Raw genomic sequence first — 22,618 nt, forward strand, 5'->3', positions numbered from 1 at the left:
TGTCTTCTCGTTCCCTCGACCTCGGCTTGTCTCTGACCATTCTATCGTAGTTATACGTTAAGTCCGGCCATTCTAAGGACCGGTATACGTATCTGCTACTCTTTGTACTCTGCGTGTTGGATCCCTGACCCGATCCTGACATTACGACAGGGCCATGGATCCTGCAGGTACAAATTGTCAGCTTGGTTCTCCTGATCCTAGGTTTGACGCCATGGATCATAGGATGGATCAGATGGCTCTAGCACTACAGGCGCTGCTATCTCGTCCTATTAATCCACCTGAGGAGATGCGTAATATGTCTGCTTCTTCTGTGGGTTCAGGGCTAGAGGTAGCTACTGTAGGTGCTTCTTCCCGAGTTACCCCACCTGTACGTTATGCTGGTTCTCCTGAGAGGTGTCGTGGCTTTTTGAACCAGATCAGTATCCATTTCGAGCTACAGCCCCGTTCATACCCTACTGATAGGGCAAAAGTGGGATTTATTATTACCTTACTCATTGAGAAAGCTCTGAGATGGGCTAATCCGTTGTGGGAGAATGATAATCCATTAGTCTATAACTATAATGCCTTTGTAGCTGCTTTTAAATGAACTTTTGATCCCCCTGGCAGGAGGGTCAATGCAGCCAGATTACTGTTGCGCCTTAGACAAGACAACCAAACACTTTTGGATTACGCACTAGAGTTCAGGTCTTTGGCGGCAGAGGTAAAATGGAATGAACAGGCCTATATAGACGTATTTTTAAATGGATTATCCGATGTAATACTTGATGAGGTAGCGACAAGAGAGCTTCCCGAGAACCTGGAAGACTTAATTTCCTTTATCTCTCGTATTGACGAACGTCTAAGGGAGAGGCAGAATACTCGAGATAGAACCGGTAAATCTTCCTTTAGACTAGCACCATCATTTCAAATTTCTGAAACCAAAACTCCACAGGTTTCAGAACCTATGCAGTTAGGCCTTACTCGTCTCTCAGAGGAGGAGAGACAGTACAGGAGAAGGGAGGGACTGTGTATGTATTGTGGGGCCAGAGGTCATGTACGTTTGAGCTGTCCCAGTCGTCCGGGAAACGCTCGCACCTAAGTTTCTCTAGAGGACAGACCTTGGGTGTTTCGATTTTGTCCTCTACTCATAACTACAAAGAACATAGACTCCTATTACCGGTCTCTTTAACTTGGGAAAAGGGAACTTTAGAGACTATGGCATTGATAGACTCCGGCGCTGCTGAGAGTTTTATCGACCAAAAGTTTCTCACCAAACACACTATCCCATCCCAGTTAAGGAAGACACCCTTGGCTGTTGAGGCCATTGATGGTAGACCTTTAGTTGAGCCGGTGATTTTCCGGGAGACCACACCTCTTTACTTAACTACTGGTATTCTACACAAGGAGGAAATATCCCTACTACTCATTTCATCTCCTTCTGTTCCCATAGTCTTGGGATACTCCTGGCTTAAGAGACATAACCCCGTTATAGATTGGAGATCAGGGGAAATAGTTTTGTGGGGTCAGGATTGTCAAGAGAATTGTTTAAAGAAAGTGTCACCTCTTTGTAGTGTCAACTCACTTAATAACGCTACCGACTCTACCAAAGTACAGATACCGTTCTTGTATCAAGATTTAAAGGCAGTATTTGACAAAGGAAAGGCTGATACCTTACCACCACATAGGCCTTTTGATTGCAAAATTAATTTACTTTCTGGTACTATGCCCCCCAGGGGTCATGTATACCCTTTGTCTACGAATGAAAACTTAGTTCTAGAGGAGTATATTCGTGAAAACCTAGACAAGGGGTTCATTAGAAGATCCTCCTCTCCTGCTGGGGCTGGATTTTTTTTTGTTAAAAAGAAGGATGGTTCTTTAAGACCCTGCATTGACTACCGAGGTCTTAACAAGATAACCATTAGAAATGTATATCCGATTCCCTTGATCACCGAGCTTTTTGATCGATTAAAAAGTTCTAAGATTTTCACTAAGTTAGACCTTAGAGGTGCTTATAATTTGGTGAGAATTCACGACGGAGACGAGTGGAAAACTGCATTCAATACTCGATATGGCCACTATGAGTATACTGTAATGCCTTTTGGTCTCTGCAATGCCCCGGCGGTATTTCAGGACCTTATTAATGAGGTTCTTAGGGAGTTTCAAGATGACTGTGTGATTGTATACCTTGATGATATACTTATACATTCCAGGGATATTGAAACTCACCACGGACAAGTCAGAAGGGTTTTACACAAACTTCTTCAGCATGGCTTATACTGCAAATTAGAGAAATGCAGCTTTGACCAATCCCAAACTACCTTTCTTGGTTACGTGATTTCTGGAGAGGGGTTTGAAATGGATCCGGAGAAGCTCCAATCCATATTAGATTGGCCTTTACCTAAGGGTCTCAAGGCTATCCAGAGATTTATTGGTTTCTCCAATTACTACAGACGTTTCATTAAGGGATACTCCTCTATCATTGCTCCCATCACCAATATGACCAAACAAGGGGCTGATACTAAGAATTGGTCTACTGAAGCATTTCTGGCTTTTAAGACACTCAAGGAGCTGTTTGCTTCCGCACCAATTTTAGTTCACCCTGATACTACACTACCTTTCCTACTCGAAGTTGACGCTTCTGAGACAGGTATAGGTGCCGTTCTGTCCCAAAGGTTGGGTGTAGATAAACCATTACATCCTTGTGGATACTTTTCCAAAAAATTGTCAGGTACTGAAAGCAGATATGACATTGGTGACAGGGAACTCCTAGCGGTTATAATGGCCTTAAAGGAGTGGAGACATTTATTGGAGGGTACTTTGCATCCTGTTACTATTTTGACAGATCATAAAAACTTATCCTATATTGGAGAGGCTAAACGACTATCATCTAGACAGGCTCGTTGGTCCATATTCCTCACTCACTTCAACTACGTACTCACATATAGGCCAGGTTCTAAGAATTCTAAAGCCGATGCCTTGTCTCGCCAATATGAACCTGCTGCCATATCTGAGCCGGTTTTGTCCTCTATAGTACCCAAGTGTAACATTATCGCTAACACTACTCTCAAAGTCCACTCTCCGCTACTTGAGCAGATAAGGAGCTTGCAGCATCTGGCACCTAGATTGACTCCTGCTTCCAGACATTTCGTTCCTCCTGAACTCCAACTGGAGCTCTTACAGTGTCTTCACGAGAGTAAGGTGGCTGGTCATCCGGGTGTTCGCAAGACGTATTCTTTGATCTCCAAAGATTTCTGGTGGCCTTCGTTACGGAAGGATATTAAGGATTTTATCGGAGTTTGTGAGGTCTGTACTAAAACTAAACTACCGCATTCGCTTCCTTGTGGTCTTCTACAACCTCTGGAAATTCCTGATAAACCTTGGTCCTGTGTGGCAATGGACTTTATTGTGGATTTGCCTGTTTCTAAAAGGCACACTGTTATCCTCACCGTAGTCGATAGGTTTACCAAGATGGCACATTTCGTACCTTTGCCTAAACTTCCGACTTCTCCTGAATTGGCGGAGATATTTGCTAAAGAGATTTTTCGCTTGCATGGGATTCCTTCGGAGATCACTTCTGATAGAGGCTCCCAATTTGTTTCACGTTTTTGGAGATCATTCTGTTCTCAATTAGGCATCAAACTGAATTTTTCTTCCGCCTATCATCCTCAGTCTAACGGAGCTGCCGAACGAACCAACCAGAAGATTGAGCAGTACTTACGTTGTTTTGTTTCCGAACACCAGGACGATTGGGTCGGTTTGATTCCTTGGGCGGAGTTTGCGCACAACAATCTCGTTTGTGACTCTACGCATTCAAGCCCCTTCTTCATGAACTATGGCTTTCATCCATCTATTCTTCCCTCGGTTTCTTCTTCCCAAGGAGTGCCGTCGGTTGATGTCCATGTGGCCAATTTGAGGAAGTTGTGGGATCAGACTCGACAGATTCTTCTACACAATTCTATGCTGGTTATGAAACATGCTGACAAACGTAGAAGGGCGGCTCCGAATTTCGTTCCAGGCGATAGAGTTTGGTTGAGTACTAGGAATATTCGCCTTAAAGTTCCTTCCATGAAATTCGCTCCTCGTTATATTGGTCCCTACAGGATCTTGACTCGAATTAACCCAGTGGCGTATCGTCTAGCTCTCCCAGCTACTTTACGCATCCCGAACTCCTTTCACGTGTCATTGCTGAAACCTCTAATCTGTAACAGATTCTCCTCCACAATCGCCCCTCCGCGCCCTGTTCAGGTGGAGGGTCAGGAGGAGTATGAGGTTAACTCCATTATTGATTCTCGTGTCTCCCGGGGGAGAGTACAATATTTGGTTGACTGGAAGGGTTATGGTCCTGAGGAGAGGAGTTGGGTACCACAAGAGGATGTTCATGCTCCTCGCCTTCGCAGGGCATTTCACTCCCGCTTTCCATCTCGCCCCGGCTCCTTCCGCCCGGTGGGCGTATCTGAGAGGGGGGGTACTGTCAGGGTACCTGAAGCCTCTACCTCTGAGAGAGGTAGAGACTTAGAAGTTTATCCGTCCGGACGGCATGTCTCCTCGGTTCCTCGCGGTTCACCCGGTCTTGCAAACGCCGGCCGCGAGGGAGTCACTTCCTTTTATAGCAGGAGGACCGGAGGTCGACGTCATGACGCCAACCCGGAACGTCCTGTCACTCAAATCTCTGGAGACGAATCAGGACTCGCCGGAGGCGTGCCTTCTCTCCCTAACCAGGATACTTAACAGTGGCTCTCTCATTTACTCATTGCCCTGTCGTGGTTCTAGTCCGCCTAGTCACACAGTGCTTTGTTATTCTCTTGCCTTTTGGTTCTTATCCGGCTTTGGTATTTACTCTCCTGTCTTTCTGTTATCCTTGACCCGGCTTGTCTCTCGCTTACCTGTCTTCTCGTTCCCTCGACCTCGGCTTGTCTCTGACCATTCTATCGTAGTTATACGTTAAGTCCGGCCATTCTAAGGACCGGTATACGTATCTGCTACTCTTTGTACTCTGCGTGTTGGATCCCTGACCCGATCCTGACAGACATACAATGAATAAAATGGTAATAGAGTACGATCCCAATGATAACCATTTTAGGGATGCTACTGTAACATGACCAATCAGCCTTGCAGTTCAGTGTGTTATTGCAAGACCCTCCAATGCATAATCAAATAATGTTTTAATGCACTTCTTGTTGAAAACATCATAATACTGTAGAATACAAGTATATCCCTAAATGATGTTTTTTTTAATATGCACATTTATACATTTTATACTTTTAGAAGCACCTATCTTCAGATATTGCACAGTCTGGAATCCATCCAATATATTTTTGTACTGCTCACTATGTTGAGATGCTGATGAAGATAGAGCTTCCACTTGTCTTCTCAGCTTTTCGGATGTCTGGGTTTACTCCCTCTCAGGTAATGACTTTGCGATTTTTAGTATCTCACTTTATATGCAACTATTAAGTCCAAGATTAGAAGTGATAATGAAATGTTATCTTTTCTCTGTTAAATATATGCTGTGTAGAAGATTGCTCTAATGTTAATGCTAAATGCCTTCTTCAATGTGATATTTATTTTACTAACACCAAAATTGTTCATTTCAACAAGGTCAATCATCTCCTAAAAGGACACTGTAGGCACCCAAACCACTTCAGCCCATTGAAGTGGTCTGGGTGCCAACTCCCATCACCCTTAACGCTGCAAGTGTAACTGTTGCAGTTTTTATAAACTTTTAGCCGTCTAAACGACGCTGGATGTCCTAACGCTATGCATGAAGATCTCCAGCGTCGCTGGAATCCCCATAGGAAAGCATTGAATAATGCTTTCCTATTGGGAGGTCTAATATGTGCGTGCGACCATCTGTCGGCGTGGGAGGAGTGTAGGTGCTGGATTCAGGTAAGTGTCTTAAGGGGTTTTAACTCTTCTGACACAAGGAAACATTGTCCCTTTCTATACTTGTGCATTTATTTATTTCCAGTGCAACTGGATTTTTTTTTCTTCTGATGTCCAATTCTATGTATAAGTTTATACTGTATGTTTTGTCATAGTGCAATAGTTAGAAGATGCAAGACGAGGGGAGAGTCTGATGGCGCGGTAGGCAGGCTATTCCATAGGAAGGGAGAAGCCCAAGTGGACCTTGTTGGGCACAGGACACAAAGTATACAAGCCAATCAAAACAATGTAACGGCACTCCCACATACAGTACACAACCCCTCCCCTCTGCCTGTGATACAATTAAGGTAGATAATACTATAACTTAATTATCCCTACCTAGTCCAAATACGTACCCAAAATACAACACATCCCCATATAGCCCTGATCTGGGTGAACAACATATCCAAAAATCACCCAGATCAGAGCAGGGGTTCAGGATTTTTTTTTGACCAACTGCACGCATGGATTCATGCCCAATACAGTTCCAGAGAATCAGGGCTTGCAGCCGGTCTAGTTGGGTAGTTTGTAAACGAACAAACTACCGAAGGAGTCAATAGTCTTACCCTGGAGCTTGTTCCCTTCATCTAGATGAATGATCTCATGAACAGTGCCCTTCTAAGCTGAATAGAAACGAACGCAGGCGATGATGAAAGCGGTGTTTGGGAGTTCCATGAGATTCATGCCCAAACACCGCTGCCTGCGTTCATGCGCACAAGATGGCCACCACCTCGTGGTTGTTCATAGCAATCGCGGCCACACAGATGAGCAATTAGAACACTGTGGTGAGAAACGTTCCAAGTTGTTAATAGGTGTTAACAAGCTCTAGCGTGGTCTCTGTTTGTGCGGCTGTTCTGTAAACTAACCACATAGTCCCAATTGCACGAACAGAGCCTATTTGAAGTAAATTAGCCAGTTCTGTTGCAGAGGCCATAGTCACAGGGTAAAAGGCTGGCAAGTAGTCCCCTCCAAAAACTTGTGGCAAACTAACTTGAAAAGGGGAGTTTGTAACACATTAACCATGTTACTTATCTACTTGTCTAGCCGACCCTATATGCCTAATAGCACTGATGTTTTGACATGTTTGTAAAGCTTGTTTTTTGGGGAAAAAAAGCAGAAAAAAAAGGGTCTGTCACTCGGGAGATTATTTTATTGTGCATTTTACTGCAATGTTGTTCTGGGATCATTTGTTATAACTCCATTTCTTTTTTCTGTACCATAACTCTTAATGCCTCAATAAAATAAAGATTTACCCCCCCAAAAAATGGGCACAGACTCTCCCCAACACCTCACTATCTGGGCTAGGTTCCCTTCCCAACAGGCCAACACTGAGGCTCCTGACTCTATACAACCACAGGAAACTCTTTCCGGTCTCCAGCCATAGTCCAAAAACCCGGCTGTGACAGGTTTAGAACACTCAGGGGAGACTCTTTATTGCTACTTCCCATCTTTGACCAAGTAGCACAGAGGGCTGGGCTACCAAGATGCTCATTCAGCATTAAACTGTTCAAAAATGGTTAACACTGAACAGAGGGAAAATTCATGAAGATTTCAGGCCCCATAACCACTTAAATGTGACAAAGTGGTAAAGGCACCTAGAGTGTCCCTTTTACACTATCTTGATTGAACATTTCTATATTAGCTGGTTATTTAAAATGAGTAACGTAAAATCCTTTAATTTAGAGTAGGAAAGATCTTCATCTTTGAGGGGCAGGTTTTTTTTTTTTTTTTTTAAACATAGTAAAACATTAAACTAGGGCCAAATTTGAGTGCTGGGAAATGTCTCCAGCCAGACTATATTGGTCTTCATCTGGAAATTCGGTTGTAAATTGACTAGAGTAATACTTAGTGGGGGTAACGGGGGCACCGAATTACCTCTGCTATTTAGGTCTATTTTAACACTTATATGTAGACTTCTTAAAATAAGACTGAATGGTTAAAGTGTTGGCAACACTTTGTAGGTTTAAATTAAATATATAAGCAAATTATTTATTTAAAAATTTATTCCTGACCTTATAGTGTTAAAACCATCATCTACCCCCCCCTCCCCTTGCCTCCCTAAATATAGTACAATCTTACTTGTATTCAAGTCTAAAGCTGCTGCATCTGCCCCTGAGCTACCTCTGTCTGCTGACATAATCAGAAGTGGTGGTCTGAGCCAATCACAATGCTTCCCCATAGCATTGGCTGAGATTGTCAAGGAGGCAGATCAGGGGCAGAGCCAGCACAAGTCAAACACAGCCCTGGCCAATCAGCATCTCCTCATAGAGACTAATTGAATCAATGCATCGCTATGAGGAAAGTTCAGTGTCTGCATGCAGAGGGTGGAGACACTGAATGACAGTGCTGTTTATTCTGCAGCACTGCCACAGGAAGCACCGCTAGCTGCCATCTGAGGAGTGGCCCGTGGAGTTATCACTAGACTGTAATGTAAACACTGCATTTTCTCTGAAAAGACAGTGGTTACAGGAAAAAGCCTGAAGAAAATGATTCTACTTACCTAAACAAATGCAATAAGCTGTAGTTGTTCTGGAGACTATAGTGTCCCTTTAAGATCCAAGAAAATAGTCCACACTTTTCATATGGATGCTTATACTTTATTAAGTTACCAAAGTGAAATAATGGTTGTTGATTTTTAATAAAATCTACGAGCATAGGGGTATATAATAAAGTTAGTTGCAATCAAAGTTTATTTTTGCAGTCTACTTTTATATATAAATATAGTAATGCAGGTAGCTGGCATTTTAATCTAGATCACCCACGGCTAATTCTTTTCACTGTACCAGTCATGCTGAGAACCACCATTGAAAGTATATTAATGTAACTCTTCAATTAACTTTGAATGCAGCTAAATTTTTTGAATTACATGCTGTGGGAATTAAAATAACTTTTTCAGCTATTTCTCAAATAAAGCTTTCTTTAATGCGAACTTATGTTATTCAAGTGCCAGTACCAATCTTGCTGTGTCTAGCCTTTTAATGAAATCACAAGTTCATTCATCCATTATTATTATTCCACAAAAAAAACACTCAGCTGTATAATGTAAGGATTCTCTGTTAACATATAATTCTTTTATATGCATGTCAGTATTGTACATTACTACTCCTCCCATTTAATGTTGTCTACTTCTTGGATATTATTCATATTCCCTTAAACCACCTCATAGGATTCAATTCTGATTTTGGTTAGTTGGACTATATGGTTTATATCTCCAGTATTTACCATCAAAACCTTATGTTAACGTGAGTCAAATGACAGAGAGGTTTCTCTTGCAAGCTAAATCTAAAAAGGTTAAATTAATAGTTCATAAGGGAAACTGTACCTTGTATTGAGTTCCTGAGCCATTTAACTCAAACTGCTTTTATATGAGTGGATCTGATAGAAGCTTAAGGAAAATCACTTCTGGTTCTGCATGCTTTCTTGTATTGTGCATTACTCTAGTATGGTTTATTGCTATGTGAGTAGTGTCATGCCAACACAATTCAGCTCAAAATAGCTTTGTCAACACCCCTCTCCACACCCCAAAAACCTGTGAGGTAATACACTGCCAATCTTGTGGAATCCTCCATTGACATCAGTGTTGTACAGCATTGAACGTGGGTTCCTGGCAGAAGAAGCACCAGGAGCTGTAGGGAATCCACCAGATAAAGATGGCAGCAATCACTGTGACTGCTTTAGGTAAATAAAACTTACCTTCCCCTGCGCCCCCAGGCCACTGCACATCAAGTAGCAATGTCATCTATCTATGTTTTATGTATATCAGTCATGTAAACTGAATAGGAAATTATACACCTTCTGATGACACAAGATATACTTATGCCTCTGGTGGAACTTACCCCAAGTATGTTTTAATATGCACAGAAAATTATCTAGTACATTGAAAACAAAAGTGAAAATACTAAATATGGTGCAGATGGTAATACTATTTAAATATATCTTTAGAAGGTCGACCACTCACATGTAATGGAGCCTATATATATATTTGTTCCATATATAAGGCTGTAATGCTCTTAGGGCAGCATCACACCACTCCTTCATAAAGATGTTCTCTCTGGTAAAATAGAAGAGAGAGAGGCCACCATTGTGTAATATTTTCAATATAAAACCAATAAAATTATTAGGTAGGTGTTGAGGTCACTTTATTTAGACCCTAAACTCCCGGCTCTAAGGTATACTGGTATAGTACCACTATAAAGAGGTTGGCCCCTCCCCTAATGAAGATTACTCAGGCTTCATAGGACTCTTAAAAATGCTAATAAATGTATTAACGAAAAAAGAATAAAAACAGTAAATTAAAACCATTAAATATTACCCACACTTGTATAAAGAGATCATGTATCAGCCAAATCGAGTTTCACTCTCTTCTGAGCTTCTTCAGTCAGCTGTGAGTCAGTCCCAGGAATCTACCATTTTTAAATGTCATATAGACCCTCTCCTTGGGTCTGATGAGGCTTGAAGTAGACCAATCATATTCATGCAGGCTGTCTGCCTCTTTAATTATCCCAATACATATATTGCAAGCACAATTAATTGGTTGGCGGTATTCCAGCCTTTTCCAACCTTATTATTATTATTATTTGTTGGCTGCATTTTCACATTCTTTACACAGCACCCACTTTAGCTGTTTTTGACCTCTATGTGAGGAATTGCAGGCTTTTCTATTCACTTATCCACCTGAAGCAGTTGTATAGCAGGCAGGTAAGAGTAGACGTACATGCACACAGACTTCTCTGTGAGTTCCTTTAAATGTAAACTAGTAGGGCATCTGATAGTCACCTCCAAGGCTCTAATATCCATGGAGGCAACAGACATAAGTGTTGTACCCATGGGGGACAGCATCGGGTAAGTCATGCTTACCATAGCTGCATCCCCAGGCCACCTCTTGGGGGAATTTGATGAATTTGCAAAGTCCCAAGGAGGTGACAGAGCCGCTTTAGCAGTGCTCTTATCATTCACTTTTCTGTGCCTTGTCTGGTTCCTTTTCTAGCCTTTCACCAATTTTTTGTTCCAACCTGATAAATCTGTGCTGTAAGAAAAAAAGTTACCTGCGCTCTTTCCCAAATCCCTGTGTATATTTAAACAAATGGAGGTTATTTAGTTTCTCCAATGGCCATTAGAGGGAATACCCACCTGCCAAGTCAAGGTTTTTGTTTTTTACTGTATATATTGATGTGTACTATGGTTGTTGCTGCCACCCAAGCAGTGGCGTACATACCGGTGTCGCAGGGGTCGCGGCTGCGACCTTGCCCAGCTCACCAGGGGGCCCGGCTGCCCTGCCAGGTATGTACCCACTGGGCCAGCCTCTTCTCCTGAGGGGCCCAGGAGCCTGCCACCTCAGGGCCCCCCGAGGCTCTTCCACAAGTAAGGCTGTGGGGATTAAATTAAAAAAAAAAAAACATCTGTGAGTGAGTGAGTGTGTGTGTGTTAGTGTTAGAGAGTGTGTGTGTGTGTGTGAGTGTGTCAGTGAGTGTGTTACTGTGTGTGTCTCTGTGTGTGTCTGTTACTGAGTGTGTTTGTGTGCGTCTGTTAGTGAGTGTGTTTCTGTCTGTCAGTGAGTGTGTATCTATGTCTGTGACTGAGTGTGTGTCTGTCAGTAAATGTGTGCGTCTGTTCATGAGAGAGTGTGTGTTAAGCTCTTACCTTTCTCCAGCGCCAGACTCCCTTGGCGTTGGGGATCTCTCCACCCCGATCCGCCTCTCAGCTCCGAATGCGCATGCGTGGCAAGAGCCACGCGCGCATTCAAACCGCCCATAGGAAAGCATTACTCAATGCTTTCCCATGGACATTCAGCGTCTTCTCACTGATATTTTCACAGTGAGAATCGCGGAAGCTCCTCTAGCGGCTGTCAATGAGACAGCCACTAGAGGCTGGATTAACCCTCAGTGGAACATAGCAGTTTCTCTGAAACTGCTTTGTTTTCAGCTGCAGAGTTAAAACTAGAGAGACCTGGCACCCAGACCACTTAATTGAGCTGATGTGATCTGGGTATCTGTAGTGGTCCTTTAACCCCTTAAGGACCAAACTTCTGGAATAAAAGGGAATCATGACATGTCACACATGTCATGTGTCCTTAAGGGGTTAAGTGTATGTGTTTATGCATGCACTGGCGTACATACCGCGGTCACAGCCCTGCGACCAGGTGCCCGCCGCCATGTGTTGTGGCCCCAGCCCCATGGGTTGTGTGTACGCCACTGCACCCAAGAGTAGTGGGAGTTTGAGCACAGGACTTGTTTTTTTGTATTTCTATTCACTCTTGTATCACTCAGCTATGTTACAATGCTAATGCCCATCCTATGCGTTACCTATTAAGGGTTAATATGCATGTCTCATTAGAGATATCTTTGCCAGAAGCCTAAGGTAGCAAGGTGAATGGTTAATGTAGGACACACCTAAGAGGTTACCTTGGTTGGTGTGTACATTATTTTTCGTGTCTATGTTCCCTCTTTTAGGGCAGAGTATAAAAGGATATTGACTGCACAGATCACTTTCTTCAAGCACCAGTGTCCTTTACAGTTCAACTATATTACTTATTTGTAAATAAATTATTAATAATGTATATGATCTTATTTTACTTGTGGGAGTAAGGAACATCAATAAATTATCTTTACAATGTTCAAGTGAAGGGGGAAAACAATTATCTTTTTTTATTTTTTATTCAGCCATCCATTTTAGAGTAATAAAGATAGATGTGGCTGCTAATTGTCCCATACAATAACATTTATTTAGTATTAAATATTGATTTGTGCCCCTAATTGACGATTAGTGTCCTGTGCAGAGAGAAGCAGCTTATTTTTTATGGGTTTTTTTTAGGGTAAAACATGAGAACAAACCACTTTGATAAGAACCACATATTATTTGTAAACTGTTCAGGTGACATTTGAGAAGAGGGCAGTTTGTCTTTGGACAGTTCCATCACATTTTTGATTGTTAAAATTATTAGACAAAATATTTCTTTGCTTTTTTGTTGCTGTGGCATTTAACGTTTTACCTTTTTATATATAATGCATTTATGTGCTCGGGTAATTTCCTCTGCAAAAAGGTTTTTCTAAATTATTTTTTTTTATTTACAGATCTGTCAGCATTGGCTAAGTCAGTGTTTCTGGAACTACTTAGATTGGCTTGAGATTTGTCATTATATTGCTGTGTGTATCCTTCTTGGACCTGATTATCAGGTATACATATGTTTAGCCATATTCAAACACCTACAACAAGAAATTCTTCAACACACACAAACTCAGGATCTACAAGTTTACTTGAAAGTAAGTTATTTCATTAAAATATATATAGTTTTCACATTTTTAAAAATCAATTATTATTGTTTCTTCCCATTGTCTTCGTCTTTCTTTCTGTTTTCTGCATCTTCTTTTCATCTCCTCTCTTCTTTGGATGATGCCCTTTTTGACTGGTTTTGACTTTGCACATCATCCATATATATTTATTTTAAAACTTTTATTACATTTTACACCATTTCCCCCCAATCATAGAGTGGTTTGCCAGCCTACCTTGTCCCTTATTTGCACTTCATATTTGTATCACTAATTTAACAATTTGATCTTGTCATGGTATCTGTGTCTCTCTGCCCTACATGCTCACCCCTGCTAATTTGTTGCTATTTTGATGCAAGGCACTCCTTTACTGCGTGTTTTACTGTTATGCCACATAATCATGCACCCATGTGATAATCTGTACACACTATCTTGATGAGTTCAACATGAACCAGCTGCTTTGGTTTCATCTTTGCCTTTATTCCCTTTTTATGCACTTGATTAGGCATGGTATTAATTATTATTATTTTTTATATACTATACATTGGTTTGACTACCTTTTATACAGTTTACCTGTCAGTAGATATGTTTCATAGCGTCTTTGGGGTGTTTTGGGGCATATCTTTTGCTTTTATTTTTTTTTTATTTATTTTTTGTAATTCACATTTTTTTATTAAATCTTACAGTTGTCAAAGTGGAATAGGTATTTCGGTAATACCAAATAAACAATAATTAGAGTGTATAATAACTACACATGTTTAATACAGCTTGCAAAGTATACAGTACATATGTTTAATGCAGAGAATGGAAATATAACAGAAAGGAAGAAATAACAACATATTGGGTTACATAGATATGAAAGTTTGGGGTAGTAAGATGGAGTTATCTCTTAAAGCATGTATAACCCAGAGCATGTAAGTAAAATAATGCATTTGGCATATAAACATAAATTCTGCTTTCAAAGTTGTTACTTGTCAAGTGTCATCAGTCAAAGTTATGGGTGTCTATTGTGATTGAGTTAGCAAGAGTTTGAAGCCATGGGCTGAAGTGGTAAGTATATAGCGAGACCAGAGTTATTTATAAGTTGTTGTTCGTCTCTGTGAGCTAAACATCATCTCTTCCAATGATTTGAGTTCCTCTATCCTGGTATACCAGAGATGGAGAGGAAAGTTTTGTCTCAAAGACAAGGGAGAAAAAAGGAGTTTCACATGTTTTACAGATTATGACAGATCTTAAATGTTGCTCAATAGTTTTGTATGTAGTGGCACTTGTGAAACAGCCACTCCTGGCTGTTTGGATGGCACGGTGCGAATCGTGACACTATGAGACGGGCAGCTGTCAGCACATCAGAGGCGGCAAGGGAGCTGTAATCCTGTAAACTGCGTCCTCCATGGCAAGAGGAATCACCGGGGACTTTGGGATTGATACAGCCAGGGCCCTGTGCTAAAAATAACACACACACACAGGCAGACAGTCGCAGACACGCACGCATTCACACACACACAGGCAGACAGTCACACACACATAGAGGCAGACAGTGACACACACAGTTACAGTCACACATATAATTAGACACACACACATACAGTTACAGTCACACATACAGTTACAGTCACACACACACAGTTATCGCTGTCCATTATGAGTTGGAACTTGGAAAGGGGGATTATTTCCATTATTGGAGTCTGGATGTTGGGGAAGTAGATACTCCTTCCTGCTTTCCCCTTACTGTGCAGCAGTCACCTGGCATGTCACCCCACTGTCATTTAGCTCCGCCTCTGCCATCTTTTAGCCACACCTCCACCACATGGTAAGCCCCACCCCTACCCCCACGTGTTTTTTTTTTAATAATGCAGGTTGGAGAAAAATGAAATCCTCCACCCGGGTAGCCGAGCTGCGTGAGCTCAACCCTAAGGCCGGCCCTTGACACAGCACCGGCAGTTGGGGGGGGGACAAGGGAGGGCACGGCATGCTTTAGGGGGGCCATGGCCCCTCTGATCCCCCCCTAGCGATGCCACTGGCTAGGAGAGTGGAAAGTTTGGAGTACCGCTGTTCCGACAATCATGTTCTGGGAGATTTCTGTGAGTTATCCAGAGGCTGTGAAGGAACCATCCAACAGCATGTTTAATTTACATAACAAATTAGACCTTTTATTCAGGAGTATACATGCCAACAGCATTTTTGACATCTTAACATATGCACTAACTCTAACATGGTCTCAATAAAAGAAAGAATTACAAAAAACAATATTAAAATCAATTATTGGTAAACAGGTTGCCATGGTGTGTTTTTTTTGTTTTTTGTTTTTTAATTGGGTGATGGCTAGGCTTTGACTGTTAACATTGCTGATACTGTATGAACAGTGTTTTTACATTAAATGAACACTAAAGTCACCAAAAGAACTTTAGCCTAATTCTAAAGGTAAATATTTTTGTTTTATTTCACATGTATTCAGTTCATCTTCCCATTATTTGTGAAGGGATAGCCAATGTTTTTTTTTTTTTTGTTTGTTTTTTTAATTGGGTGGTGGCTAGGGACAGTATTTCACATTAAATGGACACTACAGTCACCAAAAGAAGTTTAGCTTAATTAAGTAATTTTGGCGTATAGATCATGCCCATGCAGTCTCACTGCTCAATATAGGAGTCAAATCACTTTGTGCATATCACTTGCACAGCCTTCCTAAACACTTCTAATGAGACATCTAATGTTTACACTTCCTTTAGAATTTATTTCCTTCTCTGTTAATAGCTTGCTAGACCCTACAGGATCCTATTGTGTGTGATTAAAGTTAAATTTACAGAGCAAGAGTCAAAAACTTCTAAAGTTACACCTGACTTAAAATGAAACAATTTGTTATTTAACTCATAAATGACAGAGGGTTGAGCTTCATTTGACTAAAGCTGTCTTGGTGACAATAGTGTCCCTTTAAGCTGTAGTTCTGGTGCTTAGAATGTAACTTTAAGAAGATCTCCAACAGAATATTCCAATAAGGGAATGGGAATATATTTTTAACGCACATTCTGGACTAACTACTAGCACTGCGCACTTAGAAGTAACAAGGAAGATAATGTACAGGTGGTACATGGTTCCAGCCCGTCTGCACACTATCTTCCCGGACTCACCAGACAGGTGTTGGCGTTGCGACACAGATAGAGGCACTATGTTGCATGTCTGGTGGACATGTAAAAAGGTGAATATATTCTGGAAGAAGATTGAAAAAATAGTAAAACAAACCACAAATCAGCAAATACCTCATGACCCAAAAACAATATTGCTGCGATTACTCCCAATAAACACTACTAAAATAATCAAGAAAATTATATTTCTTTTACTGGGCACAGGGTCTATATTAATAGCTAGATATTGGAAGTCTAAAGATCTACCTTCACTACAAGAAATTGAGGAAGTAATGTCGACAACAGTAGAATATGAATTATTAATGTGGAACCAAAGAAAAATAGGGAAACTGAGCCCACAAATAGCCCAAACGTGGCAAACTTACCTTGAATCTAATAATAAGAATTAGTATACAGGGAGAAATTAGACTTACTGGTTTCGGATAATGTTTTTTTTTTTTTTTTTTTGAACAATTAATGTCTAACTCGACAATCTTATTCACTTTCAATAGGGAAAGGAAGCAAGAAAACTATGCCTGTGCAAAATTAAAAAAAATAGGATAATAGCAGGCAACATAGCAAATGGATGTAAATTGAAACATTTAAAAAGATAAGAAAGGAAAAACAACAATATAATTGCCAAAATGTTGTCTTTTTCTTTCTTTTTTTTTTTTGTGGGTTTTTTTTTTGTTTTTTGTTTTTTGTTTTTTATAATAGAAATAGAGCCGCTAAACTCAGGCTGTAATAAATATTTAAGCAGAAGTAGAGACAGAAGATCAGGAATTTTCTTTTCAACTGTTAAATATGTTAATATTAAATAAGTTAACTTTATTAGAAGTAAAACACAAGACTATATCTCATGATATGCATTAGGATAGCATTGTCTCTCTGATAACAGTGTTTCCTGTGATGTGAATTATGATAACAGGGTTAATATTTCTATGTACCCTCCCTTTTTGCTTTCTGTATCCCCTTTTATTTTTTATGCAGTAAAAGAATAAAGAGTAAATTGTAAAAAAAAAAAAGAATGTAACTTTAAGGGAACTTTGCAAATACCCCTCTTCACTACCAAGAACTGTAGTGTGAGTGTGCACATGCATGCAGCTTTATTTCCATGTCCACTGCCCAGCTCAGAGTGCTGGTTTATGTACTCTAAGCAACTAGCCTGCGAAAATATCTCATCAGTATTGGACAACACCTAGAATATGCGACCGGAAACCAAGGCACCGGTGGGGGGGGGGAGTGACGAACCAGGTCGGGGGAGGTGGGAATGTGGGTGCATCATAATTGGGGGGCAGTGGGGAAGGAGGACCTGAAACGTAACTGTATTTATATGTTATACATATGTTATCCCTGTTACACTGTTACATATTTATGTTCAAAGCCGCTATGGATCGCCTTACACACTAATAATTGATTGCTTTGATGGGGGGGTGGTTTGGAAGTTCTGCCCATAGACTCTCATCTTCTTACTCTGTAGGCTGGGTTCAGACCACACACTTCAACCCACACTCGTGCTTCACTTTGTACGGCAGGGCCCTGAGGGTCCTGCTACCTGGTCTGGTTACCGGGGCGGGACCTCAGCGCAATCTGTCGCAGCACGAGGCACCTCCGTAGAGGAGGTGACATACCCGAGACATCTTTGATCTCGACATTAGTGCCTGCTGAACCAGGCAACTCATTCATCGTTTCCTTTTTCTTTATCGTTTTTTTCCTTTGTTCTCTCTCCTTATTTCCTCTCTCTCTCATCCCCGTTCCTCAGCTCATGCCTCCCTGTTTGGCGTCCTCTCCTCTGTCACGGAACCGGTCCGGTCTTGCCTCCCTTGCTGGGTCTCTGCTCTGAGCCGGAGGACTAAGAGCCTGGTGGGGGTCTTTCTGGGGCAGGAGGAGGGGGCTAAGGAGGCTATAGTTATGGCTATGGATGTTAATAACGGGCAAGGAGACGCTGATGCATATCACCCTGCTCCCCTGAGTGTCCTCACCCTCAACTGTAGAGGGTTGAACATACCAGAACGACGGACGCACCTGCTTCGGGACCTGAGGAAACAACGCATATCAGTCGCAATGCTACAGGAAACACACTTCCGAAAGGACGCGGCCCCCAAGCTACGAAACAAATTCTACCCGATGAACTACTTTAGTGATCACCCAACGGCACGAAAGGCGGGTGTCGCTGTCCTGATAGCGGCGGATTTGGGGTTCCAGACCCTGGACTGCCTAATGGACACGCAGGGTCGCTTCGTATACGTGAAAGGAATCATCGATGGCACACTGTACACCTTCGCTAATTTATATTTGCCTAATAGACGGCAGGCTCAATTCCTCAGGGGTGCACTGAATAAACTGAGCACCTTCTCTGAAGGGGCCCTCGTCCTGGGAGAAGATTTCAATGTTCCATTGGACCCCATCATGGATTCCTCAACGGGTCACAGCAGCATCTCACAACTCCATATACGCTCCATGAAGAGAGCTCTCGGCGACATGGAACTTGTGGACTGTTGGAGGACTCTCCACCCGACCACCAAAGACTTCACATACTACTCTGCTTTACATGATCGATACTCCCGCATCGACTACATCTTTGTCCGACAAGTGGGCCTCCAGCGACTGATTTCGGCAAAGATGGCTCCCGCCAAGTGGTCGGATCATGGTTCGGTTATGGTGGAACTGGACTCGCCCCTCTTTCGACCCTCTAAATGGACGTGGAGGCTCAACGAGGCTCTCCTTCTCGATCTGGACACTCTCGAGCAAGTCACCCAGGCACTGAATCACTACTTTCAGGACAACGACGGGCAAGGAACCTCCCCAATCTCTATCTGGGAGGCACATAAGAGTGTTATCCGGGGTACGCTTATTCGAATCGCATCTCAAAAGAAAAAAAGGGCGACGCAAGAAATGGCGGACCTATATAAGAAGATCGCGGTATTGGAACAGCAACACAAGTGGTCCCGGCTGATGGAAACGTATGGGGATCTAATGCAGGCTAGGCGGGACCTGAGAGATATCCTCACAAAACGCTATCTTCGGTCCCTACAGCGGTCCAAGGGGTTCTTTTATACCCATGCCAACAAAGGGGGTAAATACCTGGCACACCTCCTGAGGGGAAATGCCACACGTACACAGGTGCGTAGCCTGCGCCTTTTGTCAGGGTTCGTATCGAACCTTCCGAGCAAAATATCAGAGGAATTTAGGGACTACTATCGAACCCTCTATAACATTCACGCAAGGGATAGACGAGACGCGGTAGACACGGAAAGCGCGCGAATACGAGACTACCTTGAGAAGGCTGACCTGACCACGATCAGCCCGAGCGAGGCAGAAATTCTGGATGCCCCGATCACGACAGATGACATCGCAGCAGCCCTGAAATCGACCAAAACGGGCAAAGCACCGGGCCCGGATGGCCTCTCCACAGGGTACTATAAAACGTTTTCATCGATCTTGCTACCATGGTTCACGAAAGCTGTCAATAAAATCGCAGACGGAGGGAATCTGGTCTTTGGCGGCTATAATAACTGTCCTGACGAAGTCAGGGAAGGAGCCGATGGAATGTGGCAACTATCGACCCATATCTTTATTGAACGTGGATACTAAACTGTTCACGAGGGTTCTGGCTACAAGACTCCAGTCGATCCTGCCCGCTCTGACACACGTGGACCAAACCGGATTTGTACCCGGGCGGGAAGCGCGGGACAGCACCTTACGGACTTTTGCGATACAACATGGGGCGAGAACATCACGACATCCCCTCCTGCTCCTCTCCACGGATGCCGAAAAAGCATTCGACCGGGTAAAGTGGCCCTACATGCTCGCGACCCTAAATAAAATGGGAATGGAACAGAGGCTACTCACGTGGATCGGAGCGCTGTACAATAACCCTCGGGCAATGGTAAGGATTAACGGAGCCCTCACCGGAGACTTTGAAATCTCAAACGGCACGAGGCAGGGCTGCCCCCTGTCCCCGTTGCTTTTCGCCATATATCTGGAGCTCCTCCTCCGCACCATCAGACAACACCCTGACATCCGGGGGTACCCGTGGGGAGAGGTGAAACACAAGGTTGCTGCATACGCGGATGATCTCCTATTCTACGTCTCATCGCCCCGCACCACGTTGCCCTGCCTACTGTTAGCCTTTGAACGGTTTGGCAAGATTTCGGGGCTTAAACTTAACCTGTCTAAGTGCGAAGTGCTCAACATCACCGTCCCTCAGGAGGAATATGCGGCCCTGGAAGACCTTTTTCCTTTCCGATGGTGCTCCCAAAAAATGAAATACCTGGGAATATGGGTGACGACAGACCCGGAAACCCTCTACTCACAGAATTTCGTCCCATTACTGAGAACGATCATGGCGGACCTGAATAAATGGGCCTATCCACATATCTCTTGGCATGGTCGGATCGCTGTTCTTAAAATGAATGTCCTACCCAGGCTTCTATACCCTTTTCAAACGCTACCACTTAACATACCTGCAACCTTCTTCTCCACATTAAAATCGGCGGTTATTCACTATGTTTGGAAGGGGGAGAGATCAAGACTCAGATACGACATACTCTGCTTACCACGACATCGAGGGTGACTAGCACTGCCCGATTTTAAACGATATCACCAAGCCACGGTTTTACAGCGCATTCTGGAATGGAACGCACGCACACACCCCAAGCCATGGGTAGCTCTGACCAGGGACAGGCGTGGGGCTCACTTGCAGGCCGCCATATGGACGGGCGGGGCAAGAAATGTCAACAATAAAGAGGAAACGAACCTGACAGCGCAAACTCTAACTAGCTGGAGAAACATGAGGGAACAACCACACATCTCACCCATACCCAGCCCTTTGATCTCTATTACTGATAACGAGGCAATTGGGGGTGGTATACCATCGGCGACGTGGCCTTTCGCAGAAGGAAGGGAACATGTCCCCATCTCCACAATTCTGCGGGACGGCACCCTGCGGACCCTCGACTCCCTCTTGGGGGATTTACCTCGCTCACCTTTTATTGGTACTGCAATAATGCAGATTAGGCATTATTATAACTCAATACGCAACAACCAACACTTACACAGGGATCTCACCTGGTTCGAAGCAACATGCAAAAGGGGCCTACCCCTAGAGAAGGCGATATCTACGCTATACCAGCACGTCTTGGTGGGACATCTGACGGAGAAAAACACCTTCCGTCGGCAATGGGAGACGATGCTGGACACTTCCTTCACACCCCAAGAATGGGACAATGCACTGTTATGGCAACATAAGAGTTCTACTAGCTCGCAATACCAAGAAACTAACTATAAGTTGCTCGCACTGTGGTACAGGACACCAACGCTGCTCCACAGAATCTTCCCAACAACACCGCCGACGTGCTGGAGGTGTGACGAGGGGAGAGGCACAACGCTGCACATCTGGTGGTTTGTGCCACGAGGAACGTGATTGTGCCATTTTGGGAGATGATTCGACAGGAATGCAATGAAATCTTGGGGGAGACGCCAGGATGGTCGGCGGCTCTATCGCTCTTGCACATCTCGGAGATGTCTATAGCGACGTATAAGAAATCGATTCTGCGCCACCTACTCAACGTGGCGAAGGCTCTGATCCCGGCGTACTGGAAAAAGAAAGACGCCTCGACTAGAAGAGTGGATCTGCAGGGTAGAGAACATTCGGGGGGCGGAGGCCTTGCAAGCGTCCCTGCTCGGGAGGGGGGACAAACATGCTGAGAGGTGGCAGCCATGGGTTGTCTATATGTCCCGGGAACGTTAGATCGGATAGGCGGCTGGAGGGGAGGCTCACGGGGGGACCTGGCCGGGGGGGCGCGACCGGACTGTGCACCCATCCCATCCCGGTCACCCGCGAGGGGGACCTGAGGGATGCTGGGACCTGATGCCGCACAGGAGGTACTGGAGTTCTTGTGATCCCTTTTATTTTTCTATTCTCTCTTCCTCTTTCTTTCTCCAATTCCTATTCAACCCAATACCCTTTCACCTTACCCTGCACACTACGAAAGAACATGACAGGGAGCGATACAAATGACCGGCCAGGGATCGACCCGAACATACCCGGGAGGTATGTCTTAATATTCCTTCATTCTTGAGAGCCATATACTCGCCCTCTGCCCCCGGACACACCTAGACACCACAGGAAGGACCACAATAGGAGACCATATGGTTCTTGGGAAAGGCCCAACGTCCTATAAGAGGGTGACAGGAGGAATTAGGGGTGAGAGGTCAAACAATTTAGGCAGCTTAATGGCCTCTGAATGTTCAATGTACATAGGCCTGGAAGGCTCACGCCTGCCTGACGTCTCGACCTACTTAACACAATTGTGGCAGGTCTTCCTGCCT

General features: G+C 43.4%; 1 protein-coding gene across 2 annotated transcripts in view; it reads left to right on the plus strand.

Annotated features, from left to right (window-relative positions):
* The window catches only part of TBC1D32 (TBC1 domain family member 32), a 333,094-nt gene that overhangs the window by 286,678 nt on the left and 23,798 nt on the right, over nt 1–22,618 (plus strand). For both annotated transcript variants that reach the window (XM_063443466.1, XM_063443467.1), the window contains 2 exons: nt 5,245–5,385; nt 12,972–13,160. In XM_063443466.1, the coding sequence (XP_063299536.1) occupies nt 5,245–5,385; nt 12,972–13,160 (330 nt within the window). The remainder of the gene's footprint in view (nt 1–5,244; nt 5,386–12,971; nt 13,161–22,618) is intronic.

This window comes from Pelobates fuscus, chromosome 2 (genome assembly GCF_036172605.1).
Source record: "Pelobates fuscus isolate aPelFus1 chromosome 2, aPelFus1.pri, whole genome shotgun sequence".
NCBI lineage: Eukaryota > Metazoa > Chordata > Amphibia > Anura > Pelobatidae > Pelobates > Pelobates fuscus.